General features: G+C 46.4%; 2 protein-coding genes across 2 annotated transcripts; both read right to left on the reverse strand.

The window, feature by feature from the left end:
• Nucleotides 1-683: 683 nt before the first annotated feature.
• Nucleotides 684-3329, reverse strand: LOC119318201 (transcription factor MYB36-like). Its single transcript, XM_037592722.1, has 3 exons — nt 2981-3329; nt 1893-2022; nt 684-1703 (listed from the first exon to the last, which is right to left on the reverse strand). The coding sequence occupies exons 1-3, from the start codon at nt 3114-3116 to the stop codon at nt 872-874; spliced, it is 1098 nt and encodes a 365-aa protein (XP_037448619.1). The 5' UTR covers nt 3117-3329; the 3' UTR covers nt 684-871.
• A 7818-nt stretch (nt 3330-11147) lies between these two features.
• Nucleotides 11148-16679, reverse strand: LOC119318202. The gene is made up of 9 exons (XM_037592723.1): nt 14212-16679; nt 14013-14123; nt 13783-13935; nt 13259-13422; nt 13031-13178; nt 12788-12910; nt 12588-12675; nt 11567-11930; nt 11148-11479 (listed from the first exon to the last, which is right to left on the reverse strand). The coding sequence occupies exons 1-8, from the start codon at nt 16543-16545 to the stop codon at nt 11764-11766; spliced, it is 3288 nt and encodes a 1095-aa protein (XP_037448620.1). The 5' UTR covers nt 16546-16679; the 3' UTR covers nt 11148-11479; nt 11567-11763.
• Nucleotides 16680-16981: the final 302 nt, after the last annotated feature.

Raw genomic sequence — 16981 nt, forward strand, 5'->3', positions numbered from 1 at the left:
AAAAACTGCTTTTAGCGCGCGCGGACCTGGTTTGGAGTCTCCAGCGGCCGCACAAAAAATGCGCGCGCTATAATTAATGCAGCGCGCGCATCAAAAAGGCATCGCGCGCAGCATATTTAGTGCACCCGGTCGCGCGCGCTGCAAACTCTGGGCTACTGCAGATGGGACCGCTTGATTGAGGCCGCTGGACTCGCGCTCGCAGCATATTTTACAGCGCTTGTTGGAGCAAACGTCTTTTAGCGCCTTAAAAAAACTACTTGCGCGCTGTAAACCCGTTTTTTGGGCGCCACGCATTGGGCGGCTGTTGGAGATGCTCTAACAAACGAGCGAACGAACGACCTACGGACTCCTCCTTATGAGTAGAGAAAATGAAAGAGTGGATGATGCGAAGTCTGTTTGCTGAAGGTTTGCTGTTGTAGAATGTTCATTTTATCGTGCGTACTCGTTGCATTATCCACTCTTTGTGCATCATAATTTTGTGCAAAGAACTCCATTACCGTCAATGTTATTCCAGCATCACGATGATGCAGAGGCCAAGTTATCCTCCTTTAAAAAACCCAATGTAATTCAAGGTAAACAGTAGCATGCTATTATTATTACATGTCTTCCTCACTTGTAGTTGTAAGTTTAAATAAACCACTGACATATATAATGGAAATAAATATTCGAGCTCACATATATGATTGTTCAAAAAATATGGGAATATGTGGAACCTGTATAGCACGTACACTGAATCACATACATACATACAAATGTATTAACAAGCAACAAGTCTAAGATCGGCCGATCGAAACATACATGCGTAGTATATCAACACTATCAATTGGACCATTAATTGAAATGTACGTGTGTATGAGTAGCACACAAACTATTATTGATCATACCCTAAAACGAAATCCTGCAGATTCATGGAGTTTCCGCCTGCTTGGAGCTGGAGCTGCTGGCCGCCGGTCGTAGGAACATAGTGATCGCAAGACGCCATCCACGTGGAGAACTTCTCGTCGGCACCGACGACAGCGCCGCCATCTGGGCACTGCAGCTCAGGCAGCGGAGGAACTCCGCCTTGAAAGGCTCCGGCTGCAGCTAGCTGCTTGCTGTAGAGGAAGTCGTACAGCTCGTCGACGTGGCCGTAGCCGAAGCCACCGCCTACCATTGACCCCGAGCTCATCTCGACGGTACTGGCCACTCCAGCGACCTCGCCGGCAGCAGAGCCAAACCCTAGCTTGGAGGCGGATCGCTCCTCGAAACTTCCCGGCACCGGCATGTCATAGCTCGCGCCAGCGGAAGGGTTTAGCTGTTGCTCGGCTTCCACGACGTCAGTGGCGGCAAGGGAGTGACCGTGACTGACGGTCGTCATGGAAACGGCGTCCGTCGGTGGCTCGAGCTTCGGCCACTGCGGCGGCGCGTTGCTGGCGCCGCAGCCGAACGCGCTGTAGAGGCCCTGCAGGCGCATGTGGAGCTGGATCCGCTCCAGCGCCGACGAGCTCAGTGCCGCGGTGGTGCCGTTAGCGTTCCCGCTGCTGCTGGCGCCGCCGCCGCCCGCCGCCAGGTAGGAGTAGGGCATCGGCGCGTCTTGGCTGGCGCGCTGCAGGCGGCGGGACGGCGCGCGCTTGCCGAGGAGCTTCTTCTTGAGCTTGGTGTTCCAGTAGTTCTTGATGTCGTTGTCCGTTCTCCCCGGCAGCTGCGCCGCGATGATCGACCACCTGAATCCATGGTCCATCCATGCGTTAATTAGTATAGCATTTCTAGTGCATCAGTTAAGAGGTCGATCTATCGATGTGATTTTGATGGATCAGGAGAAATTGAAGGGGAATTTGCGGTGGAGATTAATTACTAGAACGTGGTGCATGCGATGAGACAAAAGAATTGAGGTTAGGTAACTAATTGACTACCTGCTGCCGATGCTAATGTAGAGACTGCAAATGATGTGCTCCTCTTCCTCTGTGAAGTCACCGTGCTTGATGTTTGGCCTCAGATAGTTGAGCCATCTGAGCCTACAGCTTTTGCCGCACCTCTTCAGCCCTGCACAACCAAACATACCTAGATCTTCAGTGACAATTTAGCAAGAACACACATCTGTAAGGAAATTAATTACAAGAATAAATGTTTGAATTGTCAATACAACAATTAATTATCTTATGATTGACATAGAAGTACTACAGAGCTAGCTACTAACACACTAGGTATAGTGCTGAAAGATCACATGCCCTACAATTATCTATGCATCAGTAAAGTAGTTAAGGCTTAATCACATGTTTGTTCTTCATGCAATTACCAAGCAAGTTTCGTCCCAATGTTTCATATTTTATAGTAGAAAGGAAAGTTGCTTCTTTGTCAAGATGATCGATCCCATCTAACTAGATCTGTCACCCTAGGACAAACAAATAGGCCAAACCATGGATGGAACATCATAGCTAGCTTTCTCCCCTCAAAAGTTTAAGAACAACTAACTGTAATTCCATTGGTTGCAACTGAAAACTACAGCTAGCTAGCTTGAATCGGGTACCAAACCCCAGCATCGAACCATACAGATAGCACCAACATTGGCTCTGGCTCAAGGGGTATAATTGAGAAAAAGGAGGTGGATGTGCTTCGAAAGCTGAAATCAACAGGACACAAATATATCTATCCGCCATGTAAAAATGTCCCCTTTCAGATTGACCAAACGTGAAAAAAGCATACAGTGGCGGTACTGGCTATGGCTAGTTGCTCCGGGGAGTAGCTAGGTAGCTATATCCATGTCTTGCAACATTAATACCGGCCCATTTATGGGAAAGAAGAGACAGATCAGACTTGACCAAATCGAGGAGAGAGTGGAAGATGGGGGTGTAATTAACCACAAGATTAGGTTCGACTGTTCAAGGCAAGAGCGCGCTGGTCAATCAAAGGTCGGCACAACGGAAAAAGGAGACCACCGGCCGGCCACCGCCCAGCGATATATAGTACTCAGGGCAGGGTTGAAGGGACAAGAGGGGCGTACCGATCTTCTGCGGCAGGGCGATCCAGTTGCCGCCGGTGCCGTTCTCGTCGATGTAGGCCTTGAGCTTGGCGTCCTCCTCCGGCGACCACGGCCCCTTCTTCACCGTCGCCTTGTCGCAGCACGGCGCCCTCCCCATGGCCGCCCGGCGGGGGTGGGATCGGTGGTCGAAGTCGATCGACCTCCTCCTCTTCTTCCTCCTCCCGACGCGACAGCGACAGCAAGCCGGCCGGAGAAGAGATCGGAGATCGACTGAGCTCGATCGAGCAGTGGAAGCGGCGATCGATCGATGTAGGTAGCAGCGTTGGACTGGGGCGGCCGGTGTGTTGGACTGGGGATGGAGTAGTGACGGGTGTGTGGGTTTGGGAAGAGACGAGGAAGGCGATGTGGGGAGCTTTATAGCCGGGATCGCGCGGACAGCGGGAGAGAAACTCGGGGGTGCCTGGCCGCGCGCCTTGCCTTGTGATGTGACGGTTGCTGCCGCGCAGGGACAACGGGGTCCGGTCCTGTCCTCACCAGGGCTTCTGCTACCATGCACCACCCAGGATCTTCTCTGCCCAACACACTCTGCATGCATGTACACCTTTTTTTTGAGAGAGAGAGAGAGAACTGTGCGTGTACTCGTTTTGGTCACCATGGATGTGTATTTTGACGAGAAGAAAACAAATCTTGGCGTTTGGAAATGGTGGCATGGGAATTGTTCAATTGGTTTGGCTGGTGTGTGAACAATACTCCGTGTTTGAGTCATGTAATGTAATCTTGTTACTGACCGGTTGTGATTTTGATTTTATTTTTGTTTTGACTTGCTCGATTGTTTGATACTACTTGTTAATAAAGACAGTGGTGTGCATCACAATGATGCAGAGGCTGAGATTAACCCCTTTCAAAAGAAAAACATGGCGAGTTGTTGTTACAACTAACACACACATCTATATACCAAACTAAACTGAATAACGGATGACTCTCGCAGAAGGCAAACATCTTTAGAAAGGGGTCATTGTTCTTGTGCGCGCCATTGTAACCAAATTTATGCAATCCAAGGTGAATCGGAGGTTTTCACCATGGAGAACAATGACCTTTACTGCAATGACAACGCCTTCACAGGAGAGAACACACTCGTGCTCTTCTATTGTTGGATCCATCCGGACATGTACGTATCTAGGGATTTCAATCTAAAACTATAGTGTCACTTTACACACCAAAACATTCTACTGCATTTTTTATTTTGTTTGTCAAAAAGTGTGATTTTTTTCTAGATTTTTTAGCATATGATAGTGCTGATTTTACAGGATTTTCAAAAAAAATCTGTACACTTTGAATTTTTTGTCAAAATTTGACCAAAAGGGGCTAAAATCAAATATCTACCATACTTCTAAATCTATTTGTCAACAAAGTGTGAAATTTTTCCCAGATTGGTCACGATGATATAGCGCTAGTTTTACAGAATGCTTTCAATATTTTCTGAACACTTCGAATTTTTTGTCAAAATTTGACCAAAAGGGGCTAAAATTAAATATCTACCATACTTCTAAATCTATTTGTCAACAAAGTGTGAAATTTTTCCCAGATTGGTCACGATGATAGTGCTAGTTTTGCAGAATGCTTTCAATATTTTCTGAACACTTTGAATTTTTTGTCAAAATTTGACATAAGGGGGCTGAAATTGAGTTTCTACCGTACCTTTAAACCTATAAGTCAATAAAAGTGTGAAAATTTCCCATACTTGTCTGCATGCAGCGTTCATTTTACAGATTTTTTTATGGACACTCTTTGAATTTTTCGTCAAAATTTGACCAAAGAGTGGGTGCTGATTTGGCTGCTGCGGGCCGGTCAAATAGGTATGCCAAAACCACCTTTAGGCCAAGTGAAGGGGTAATTTGAACCGTTTTGAGAGCTGGTATAGAGTTCAGGGCTGTAAATTAAACTAGGGCATGAGTTCTGGGTTGAAATATGCACTTCACCTCCGCTAATTTAACTAGCCTGTGTTCCGCTAATTAACTAAGGCATCTTCTACTTAAACCAGACAAAGCTTATTAATGGCATTGGTCCTTTTCCTCACCTTGTGTAAAATCCCTCGTGGTCCGAAAAAAGAAACATTTGAGCCTGATGAAGCGTTCATCCAAGTCATGCTTGGAACACAAGCTAGTAGCTTGCTCTCCGGTCCTGCCGCGCGCAACCGATCCTAGGTTAGGGACGTCTGGCTGGCGTGTGCGACGGCTACTAGACCTCATCTCGCACGCTTTTCTTCTCGCTGCCTGCCTACCTTTCCCCCAGATTTATTCCTGTCCCGAGACCTCATCGCATCTCCATGCCATTGACGAATTCCTCTCTCAGATCCAAGTCCAACACCGTGCGTACCCTTCTCATCAAATGCCCCCGGATCACACAGCAGATGCATGAGCCCTTCAGAGTTCAGACCTAACGCTCCAGTTGATATAGTAGTAACAGATCACAGATGTCGCAATATGGGCTAGACTGCCCGAGCGACTTTCAGGGCACCATCCCCAGTCTGAAGACGTACCACTATATTGCCACTGTTCTGTTCAAACGACGCATGCATTGACTACATGAGTAGATTATTGTTGCATTGGCAGATGGTCCAAGTAGCCGGGCTAGCCGAAGCAGGAGGAGGAGTGCTAGTGCATGTTTTCAACTACAGTAAATTAATTAACTTGACAAACACGTATACGACGCAATGAGCTCACCATCATCGGCTACATGTGCCTGTCCACACATCTACGAAAGTTTCTGTTTAAACCAACTTGGGTTATTTTCTGCATATGCTTACGTGGTGTTACCGCAGGGATCGATCGAAGAAGCCACGTTATATATAAAAGGTTCGGTAAATAAACATGAGTGGTGCAACAACTAGAAATTCTACAGCAAGTTGGCTGTCGATCTGGCCGCGGAAACCTCGTGTACTTTCGATCGCGCGCGCGCACACGCACGTTATGCGCGTACGGCTTTTTCCCGGCATTGTTGAATTGATCCAAGTTAAGGTTCAGAGAATCTGTCAAGATCCAAGAAAAAGTAGAGAAACCAGAGGAGAAATTAATATTAGGGTGAATATATTCACAAGAAACACAGCAACAGATTGGATGTTGTATATGTGTGGACTATATGTGTCGTGGAGTACCTTGTTCTGACAAATCTGGCATGCTGCCTAAATCCACGGTTTCCAGTTAACCAGTTAGAGAGAGTTCATGCATACGTATGTTGTTTGTTTTGACCGTCTCTTCACCCAGTAGTCCTCCATGCTGCAGGCTGTGCCCTGTTTTCTTGTACCACCTAACTAACTTGGAAATTTCCGTTCGCCTATGGAATGCTACATGTGTCATGTGTGTGTGTGTTGGAGAGTACTAGCATCTAGGTACCCTAGAAGAAAAGGGAAGGGAGGGAATAATTAACAATGTCTCAGTTTCATGGGTAGCTGTTGGGTAACTAACTATTTACAGTCATATATACTCAACAACTCTAACTAACTAGTATCATCATTGGACAGTGATATAAACAAAATCACCTACAAGTACAACCAAGACATGTGCATCCAAGTGAAGGGAACTAGTCCTGATTTACTATGACAATTCATCTTGAGGACTAGCAGCTGGTTGAGTAGCCTTCAATTCCTTTGCTACCAATTTACCATGACATGACACTTAATCTTGGGGACTAGCTGGTTGAGCAGTATTCAATTCCATGCATCTAACTTTCTTTCAACTAGTTGGCTCTCATTTGCTACTGTGTAGACAAGTGGCCAAGGTCCACCTCCAAATTTATGCACCGAGGAGGAAGGTCCAAGCAGGAAGGGGTTGAGAATTAATGGCAAAAGCTAGCACTTTACATTTCATATTATTTAGCGCTAAACAAGTGTTAATCACGTTGGCGCGAAATCGAACTCTCGCGCATTGACCCTAGTTTGATGAGTCATGGACATTCTATTTCTTTCTTTAGTAATCGGCGTACGGAGGTGCTAAGCCCACGACGACGATGCACACATCGTAATCAACCACGACCCATCGGTCCCACCGTCAGCGACTTGAGGTGAAGCCAGCAATGGTAAATCGACCCGATGGATCCAGAATGAGACATCACCTTTTTCTGAAAAGGCAATCCGGGTTAATCCGGCATGATCAAGTCCACAGGATAGACTTTGTTAGCCCTAAAGCAAGGATGGCTTAAAATATGCACCCCTTCATATGGCAGCAGGGAGAAAGGATTGGAGGAGTCATTTGGGATTTTCCCGCTTGTCATTTCCTGCAAGGTCATATTCCCCATGCATACACGGCCTGTCATCAGCAACTTGACACAGTCTTAAATCTTGGCAAGAGGAAAAGAGAGATGAGCACAACGGGAAAAGTTGGGGAAAAGGCAGTGGGGGAATAACCGGATATACATATCTTTGATGAGCCACATTGGAGTCTAGCATTTGAAGCCATGCACGCATAATAGTAGTACTTGACCTAAAGAGAGGCTGTACCCCAAAGCAAAGTACATGATGCGTGCATCGGTTATATTAAGGCACATTGCTAAAGCCATCAAAGGTGATGTACATGGTATGATTTGTGCCACAAGGGGAGAGGGGGGAACTTGCCACCCAAAAAAACCGCAATGACGTACCTCCGGTCATGAATTCCGTCAAATCTTCTAAGATACTATAAACGCACATTTACTCCCCGTGGATATATATATATATATACACACACATCCAGTTGCCGTGCCGACACGGTTTCGCCAACGCGGCACGAGTTTGGACGGCCGAGATGACAATGTGTGCCAGTGACATCGATTTCTGACCGGACAATTCGCGGCCAAGTAATATATATACCCCGTGAGCCACGGATAGATCGCCGAGGGCCGAAACATGTACATGGATCCAAGAACGAGGCCCTTGCAACTTTTAACTTTATCACCACCAGCATCACGCACATGTATATCACATATGCCCTGTCAATCCGTTTTCCAGAAGTGATATTTATCTCTTGGCGGTGTCCAAATAACAGGTGCCACGGGGGCTCATGGCCCTTTGCCGGTTAGGAGAAAGCGCCACCCTTTCCCCCGACAGGCTAGCCGGGGATTGGACCGGGCGTCAAGACGATGGAGCACCTGTCTGTCCCTAGGCCCGCCCCTGCTGCTCCTGCTCGTATCATTGGCAAATGATGGCACAGCGGCATGGCAAAAGGCTGCTGCCTGCGCTGCTGCACACTGACACTGCAATTTCACTGCCCCTGACAGCCAGCAGTTGACGCTTGACACGGTGGCCCATGTCGCCAACCTAATTTATCAGCGCTCTTCCAGCAAGTGAATATAAGTATAGAAAAAATTAGGTTGAAAAAAGAACAGTCACACCGTCCAGCTAAGCTCTTCTTCTAGTATATTAACAACCATAGAAAGCTCTGATTATCCAGCATCCATGGCGAGGTTGACAGTGGTTGCTGGCTGCTACGGGTCAGACCGAATGTGCTTGGTCCTGAAGCAACGAGCAAGATATCCACATCACTAACGACCATGCACCAATTTACTTTCTTTGCATGCCACGTTTAAAAATGGACACCTTTCTGCTGAAAGAAAAAAAATAGTGTTTCCTTCTGAACTGTTTCATGTCAGTCGTGACACCTCACGTATATATGGGCACTTCGTGAGCTATATGTCTCTAGGTTTGTTGATGTACTCTCTTGGATCCAAAGTAAGTGTCGTGGTTTAAACAAGGGTTGAACTTATCTTAATTTAAAACCGTGACACTTATTATGGATCGGAGGGAGTACTGAATAAAAGAGCACAAGGAAGGCGCACACCTCACGCACACGCACGCAAGTCCAATGCAGTGCTCACGCTGGAGGTTGGAGCTCATGCACATGGATGGCGTCCTGGCTAATCCATCCATTGGAAGCTGATCATCAACATCTACCCAGCTGCATGAACTCACCCCGGGTACAAATGCAGGCAGATCAGACGGGTCGCTGCCACCCTAGCTATGCTAGTGAAAAGGAGCTTGGCTTTTAACTTAGCCACGGCACGTGTCGTGCCGGAGAAATCTCCTTGGGAGATTCCCGTCGCTGCAACCGTCGCGTTGCCGGCCGGGGCTGCCATAGGAGATTGATTGGCGGTGGTACAGGGGAAGGAAAAGGCTCTGGCTTTACCCCGCACGCAGCTGTTCAAATTCCGTCGCGTCGGATACGACCAAAGGGCCGGCGCCAAGGCACGCCTGAATATTCAATTGAATTCCAGGCTTTTTTGTGTGAGACGTTCAGGAATTCAGGGCCGGCACTTGGGAGTTACCCCGTCCGGGTTGTGATGCTGAGAGGCCTAATAATCCCGAACGGAGGGACCAGAGATCTTTCAGCTAATCTAATGCTACTGTATTACTGTAGTTATTTGACTTTAACCTGTCAGGAACTGGATAGTGGATAGGGAGTGAACTGCCAACCTCTCGGAGCTGATAACATGAAGAGATTTGCTTCATTTCGACCTATCAAAACTGTTTCCCCGAAAAAGGGGAGCAACTTTGCGTCTGCATTTTACCATGAACCATCTAGGAGGTGAAACCACCAACCTCCTTAGCGCCATGAGGCGTTAAATCATGAATTCATGCTGACAGGAAATCTGGTGGAGCGGTACAATTTTTCTCCGGCAACAGTGTCCCGGGTACACGGAACCGCGGGCGTGAAGACACCTGCATGATCTAGGCAAAAGAGAACACAGTGCAAACACAACCCTCAAGTCCAGGAAACTGTGCGGGCACATTATTGTGATGGCAAGGCTTGGAGCTGTCATTTGTGCATGCCTGAGAATGGCAAAAAACTGAGATAACCCAACTTCCCTCTTGGTAAGCAGGCACGTCGATCAGTCACTCGCCCACATTATCGTCAACAAGAACAGTTGACAGTAAACGGGCACAGTAGAAACCATTCAACTGGTATGAATTGCAATCACAACAGCATGCACGCTCAAGTCAGCCAGCATGAACCCTAACAAGCTATGTGTAGCTTTTTTTTTTTTTTGAGTGCTAGCTATGTGTAGCTGGATAGCCTGCTGGCGTGTCTCAGCAAGAGGCCGGCCAGCCAAGCAGCTGTGCCACACCTACCATCCATCCACACATGATGTGCCACACACACAATCACAATCACAATCACAATCACGCAGCAGACCCTCCCCTCTGTCTCTCCCGGGGCGCTTTGCTTTTGACTTGTCACCTACGCGCACAAACCCTGGATAATGTCCAGCTCCTTCCAGGAGACAGATCACACATACATACGGACCATTCTGAAATTCTCTTATCATCATGAAATTCCTCCTCCCGTTGAATCATGCATCGGCGGGGGGCGCAACGCGACGGGCAGAAGAGATCGAAAAGCGGCGACGGCCGACGACGATTTGGTTTTGACTTTGGGTGCTGTTTTTGGCGCTAAGATAATGCTAACATCCGGCTAATTGTGCGGTTTGGTGAGGAATTGTGACGGGTGCCTGCTGCAGGCCTGGCTAATCAGTGGTGGAGACAAGCATTACACAATGCCTACCCTAAAGCAGCCCCACATGAACCATGCTTGCCCTAAAATAGCTCGGGTACAGATGTACCATAAGGGATGAGATGGTTAAGGACAAGGAGCAGTGTGTGATGAGTTGATGACACTGCCTGCAATGTCAACATAGCAGTAGCTCTGAAGAAAATGCACTGCTAGCTCACTGCATTATTGAAGACAGGGAGGTGCACATCAGACTGAAAACCATTATGTGAGTTAAAGCAGAACTCATCCTAATATGTTACTGCTCTATATGTAATCTTGGTCTGGTAGCAGTTGTAAACCGCAGTCAAATGAGCTCCCAAAGAGGAGAGAAAAGAAGAGAAAGTCAGACAGGCACAGTACTGAGAATGAGAATCTCAGAATGTTCCGAGACAGCAAGCGTACAAACATAAACTTCATGGAGCAGAGCAACCTAAACAGGACCCTTCATTAATTAATGCTAACTTGGCAGAACTATAAGCAAATGAGAAAATATGTGGGGCTCAGTCTCAGTAGACGCATTTTCTAAGTGCTCCAGCACAGTGCAGATTTGGTAAGCTTGCCTCCAGAACGACATTACCAAGCTAGGTTCTGGTGGCCACACTGAGCTCATCAGAGGCGCATTCAAATCGGTTACCACTGGACAATAATTACCAAGCAAGCACCAAGACTGGTGGGATCATGGCAGTGAAGATATATATATATACAGGAAAGACCATTTTCGAGGCGGCCCGCAAATCTTATTCGTGAACTATGTACAATCTGAATAAGGATATCTCTTGTTCAGAGTTTGTTCCCTCTTTTCCTCAGGACACAATCGTATGAAAAAAAAAGGGATAACTGCGTCCAGCTTTGAACCGTGTCTAGTCCCGTGCAACATCTAACATGCGCCGGACGGAGCGGGCCAAAATTTATTTACATTACAAATCCCAACAGTTCCCGTCATGAGGAATGGACAGATGCAATATATATTGTACTGAAGGCAAATGGCAGCTGATGACTCCTGCAGACAGGAAACGAAGAAGTCACGTTTGCAAGCACCATTTCAAAATTTTGTCAAAGGAACAGGGGAGAGAAACCACCCGCTCACATCAAATAAGCTTTAGAACCGTCCGTGATGACTTTTTCCTGCCATGGAAGGCCTTCATAAAATCTCATTTCAACTAGGATAAACCGAGATGCTGCCAAGACACATGTAACATATACTCCGGGCTTGCCTTCCTCTGGTCAGGGAACTGAACATGGGATTCTTTACATGCCTCTCCACGTTGTAATAACTTGAGCCTGTTATTTAACATTCATTGCTGCGGCCATTTTCCGCAACCTTTGAGATATTTCAGTGAAGGATGGCCTTTGAGCTGGTTCACCAGCCCAGCTACCTTCCATCAATGATTTCCATTCAGGATCGCACCAGGAAGGGATCTGAGGACGAAGAGAATTGTTCACGATGCCCCCTACAAAATGGACATGACAATTAATTCCACAGGATGGTGTTAACCACAAGGAGCAACATCTGACTACAGGTGCCTGACTAATATTTGATAAGCACAAAAGGTATCGCCTCTTTGCAATAACAAGCATGACTAATATATCATAAGCACAAAAGGTATCTCCTATTTGCAATAACAAGCATCAACATCTTACTACAGGTGCATGACTAGATTTTTTTTAAGCAGAAAAGGTATCTCCTCTTTGCAGTAACCTGTGCTGAATAAAATACAGCACAAGTAGGGGAACAGCACTGTTATTATTTAGTTTCGCTGATTCCAATTTCATACAGCTTGTTTTTTCACTGCATTATTTAACACTTAAATAATAAATATGTATAGCATTTATCACTGAAACGCATCCGGAGATTTACATCTGACCATTTCCATTAGCTCACCCTCCAAAGCCTTTCGAAGTTTCCCGCAAATAAGTTTTTCAAAATCATATCAGAACATACAGAGAAATTCTCAAAGGAAGAAAATGTCCAACAAGCATGTTTTTGCAGCCCTGAGACAAGTTACTCAAACTGATACATGTGCACCCAAAAAGAACTTAAACAAAGACGAAGGTCTCATTGGAAATGAAAATGTCGCAATCAACATAACTTAAGTTTCGAATGTTACCAATAATTTCGGCTGCACGCATATCAGAATACGGGTCGTCCCCGGTAAGTAGCTCCCACATCACAATACCAAATGAGTAGACATCAATCTACAAAATAAAGTTAAATCAGCTTTTTGTCAGAACATTAAGAGTTATACACTGTTTACAGATTATATAGCTTGCCAAATAAAAAAAGTTCTTCTAGAACAAGCACTATTACCTTCTCTGACACCATATCACTTTTCCCACTCAAAAGCTCGGGTGCCATCCATGGTAAGGTTCCTCTAACACCACCAGACACCAAAGTATGCTGCTTCACCTTTGATAGGCCAAGATCACCAATCTGGTGCGCAAGTGTCCAGATAGGATGAAACAGTCAGGGAGCAAGGTATTGCATTCGAAAAACAGGAGTTTAGGCAAATAGAGAAGGAGAAGCAATGAAGGGAACAAGTGGGCATCAAACCTTGCAGATCGGTCGTTGTGGATCTCTCATGTTTACCAGTAGGTTCTCACATTTGAGATCAAAATGGACGATATTCTTCCCATGCAAATATTCCATGCCAAATGCAGCATCCATGGCCAATATAACCCTTTTGCGGCGATCAATTGTCCTATGCAGTTCCTATAAGATTAGAATTTGGATATGGGAGAAATAAGAAATCAAACTGTTCTTCGATTAAACAAGCAGTACCTGTCTTTCTTCCTCAGGAATTGTTTGAGAGATCCATTGACCATAAACTCGGTAACAGTTGCTAAGCTTCCATCAGGACCATCACGAACAACACCATAAAATGAAACTACATTTGGATGATGAAGCGAGCTCAGGATCTGAGCTTCTTTCCAGAAATCCGCTATCTGCAAATAAATCAGAACTTGAGGCGCATTCCATGAGACCAAACCATTACCACAGCGAATCTATAAATCATTTTCTCAAAAAAAAAATCATGCACATAAACCATCTTTTATTATATTATTAGTGCATATACATGCAGCCAAGGCCTCCATTACTTTTTTACTTGAAAAAAGAGACCTATCCACAGCCACATTTTTTTCTACGAAACATGAAATTACTCTAGTATTAGATGAGTAGAGGTAAGAGGTTTTGACCCTGAAATAGGTAAAGAGAAATTTTGCTATGCTTCTTTTTTTTGCGGGTAGAAATTTTGCTATGCTGCCAATCCTTAAGTCGACAACCAACAAGGAAATAATGCATACCAAGCGCTCTCTCTCGGATGGCCTTCCGTCAAAGCAACTAGCTTTTATTCTTTTGATGGCAACATCACATCCCCTCCATTTACCATGGAAGACTGACCCATAAGTACCCGAACCAAGCTCTCTGATTTCCTCCAGATCATCATTTCTTATAGTCTGCATGAACACAAAAGTATAAATAGGACATAAGCTAAAAATAAATAGGACCACACATCAAGAGATCAGCAAGTGACCTGTAATCCTTTAGACAAAGCTTCAGCTTCAGCGGGTGTAGATTCGATCCCAGAACTTTTGTGCTGGTCGCAGCTTCCATGCACATCAGGGTCCTGATCTCCATCAGTATTCTGCAGATGAAAGGATTTGAGTAGGGAGAGCATTAGGTAGTTTAATGCTTAATGTGTTTGTCCAAGTATTACACATAGCAGACATTACCTCATCAAACTTCTTTCCATCATTGTCATTATCACAAACAGGTAAATTTGCTGGACGAGCATCTGGCTGAACCTCTACTGGCTTCTCAGACTCTTCCAGTGCGGCCTTTTTAACAGAGGCAACAAACTCTGGAAGGATATTTAATCTGTTCTCCGATATATCCCCACACTGCTGCAATGCTACAGCCCCACCGTCATGTTCTGTAGGTTTGCCCCATTGGAGATCAACTCCAACATTGTGAACCAAGGTGCTAGGGTCACTCGCAACGTGTGAAGGTTTTGTTTCAGTCACATTTTGAGTGCGCCTTTCATCATCTGCTCCTTCAAATTTCTTTGTCGTGTTAATGTCCAACCTGGACAAATGATCAGCAAGGGGTACCGCAGCAACAGATACTTTACCATCAAGCGGTGCTAGCATGGGTCCAGCGGATGCTCTTTCAGGAAAAATTTCTACCAACGGAGCTCCTGGTTGCTGCTGGACTGATTCTGGGGCAAAGAAAGGCTGAACATACTGAGCAGTGTTTGGACCTGACCGAGAACCAAGGGAAGAAGGGTTTTCAACAACAGTGGGAACATCATGTCCAACGATTCTATATGGTATGCTGCCATTGGGTGAAGGCCATGGGTTTGGGACTCGATCATATGCAGGCATACCATGAATCCTTGGACTAACATCACCTGTGTTTCTGACAAAGTTGGAGTTGATGCTCCCATTTGGGATCGGCAGGTGTGGTGATTCATATGATGAGCCTGTGTGAACAGGGCTGCTTGCTCTCCTTCTCATCGATTGAAGTGGCGGCAAGTTCTGCTGCATTTGGTAAAAGGTATCACCACCATATGTTGAAGTATGGCTGTAATGCTGGCCTGTCGATTCTTCAAAACCTGATGTCTGGACATAGGAGCCACTACTTACAACTTGTTGGTTATGATATGTATCATTCATATGCTCGCCCTGGCCACTGCCATGATAATAGTGGGGACTTTCATGGCTTGAGCGGCTGTGAGATGTTGAATGCATTTCATATACTTTGTTGGGTGCAAATGCAGAATTAGCTGAGTTGCTATCAGCGTACGGATCCATCACTCTACCATTAGCAGGCAGATTCAACCTTGGATCCTCATACCGTTGATGGCTTTGGTTGGGATGCCCATGCCAAGACCTATCATGAGAATGTGATTCGTTGTAGAACATGGGAGGGTGACCACCAGTTTGCTCTTTGACATAAACACCATTTTCCAGTCTAACATCTTGGCCTACAACATAATGCTCACCAGGACGACCATAATCTGGACGCGGAATAGCGGGGTGAGCAGAATACTCACTTGCCATGGTCGATTGATCAAAATGTTGTTGGACTGGCCTCCAACGGGGATCCATATAACGAGGATCACTCACTGAACCTTGACCCTTCTGGAATGACGAACGGGAGTCATATAGACTGTTTCCATCCAAGAAATTGCTGGAGCGGCCCAAATTCCCTGGGAAGCCAGCATTTTGCTGAATTACAGCACCAGGTGGAAGCCAGACCAAGTTATCCACATGTGGCGGTGACTGAGCCTCGTAATGCCGATATTTTGGTGATTGCCTCACAAAGTCATCAGGAATCCTCTCATCAAAGTCCTCTGCTCCAACTTGAAACCTTGCAGATGATGGTGAAATGGGAAAATCCCTTGGATCGGGCACTCCATACTGCCCCGGAGAGATATATGCAGGGCTCCAAGGAGAATCCATCTCCGCATACCGCTGATTATGTGAGGCACGAGGAACATTCAAATGCCGCAGGCCAGCAATATCAGGAATTCCTGACTCGTTGCCTCCGATGCCAAAAAGCTGCTCCACTGACACAGGAGATGAAGGCGACCTCATGTCACCAAGGCTATTAAGCGCATCAACATACCTCCTCTCCGTCTCCCGCTCGTCCCCATGGTAATGCACAGCTGCTGATGCAGCCTCATCATCCAGGTGCTGGGAGAATAAGAAGACCCTGAGCCGAGTGAACCCCTCTCCAGCAGCAATGAGCTTGTCATATTCCTCCATCATGTTGACCACATCATCATCATTTACAACCGAGACCAGAGCATCAAGATCCTCATCGGGCTGCTGGTACTTGATGATATCGGCATCGTCATAGAGCTCCCGCATCCGCGCGGCCAGGTCGGAGTAGGATATGTCACGGGGCAGCATGACGATCCTGGTGTCGCCCCCGACGTAGCGGAGACGGCCGTCGAGCGGGCGGGGCAGGATGCTGCCTCCGAAGCTGCAGAGGAACTTGGCCATGCGCTGTGCCCCGTCAGCCTCGGTGCTGCTGGGTGCAGCGGCAGCAGATGGCGCCATGTGTGCCGAGAGTGAGTAATCAAGCTGGCTTGAGTTGGATCGGCGCAAGAGCCAAGTACATCACACGATTGCCAATCCACCAGTCCCAAGCAGCTGCTCGTGTTTTGGCCCCTTCCTGTCGATAGAAAAAATACCGAAATTGTTAGTCTACAGACCAAAGATTTGGCAGCTTCCATCATCAGACAAATGAAGACATGAAATCCGGACACGAAATCGGACAATTTGCCATAGATTTCCCTAATAACACCACAGATCAGCCCCCCACCGTCAGAGAAGAGACAGAATTCTTTCCTAAAAAAAGAATGAGCCGACCTTTCGAAATCTGGCAATTTCGAAGAATGCGTTGGAGCAGACCTGAATGATTTGCCCGCAAAATCGGAATTCGAAATCTGAAACAGAATCTACAGGGACTGAGGTCCTGTAATTCCCCACGGGC

Source organism: Triticum dicoccoides, chromosome 6A (genome assembly GCF_002162155.2).
Source record: "Triticum dicoccoides isolate Atlit2015 ecotype Zavitan chromosome 6A, WEW_v2.0, whole genome shotgun sequence".
In the NCBI taxonomy this organism is placed as follows: domain Eukaryota; kingdom Viridiplantae; phylum Streptophyta; class Magnoliopsida; order Poales; family Poaceae; genus Triticum; species Triticum dicoccoides.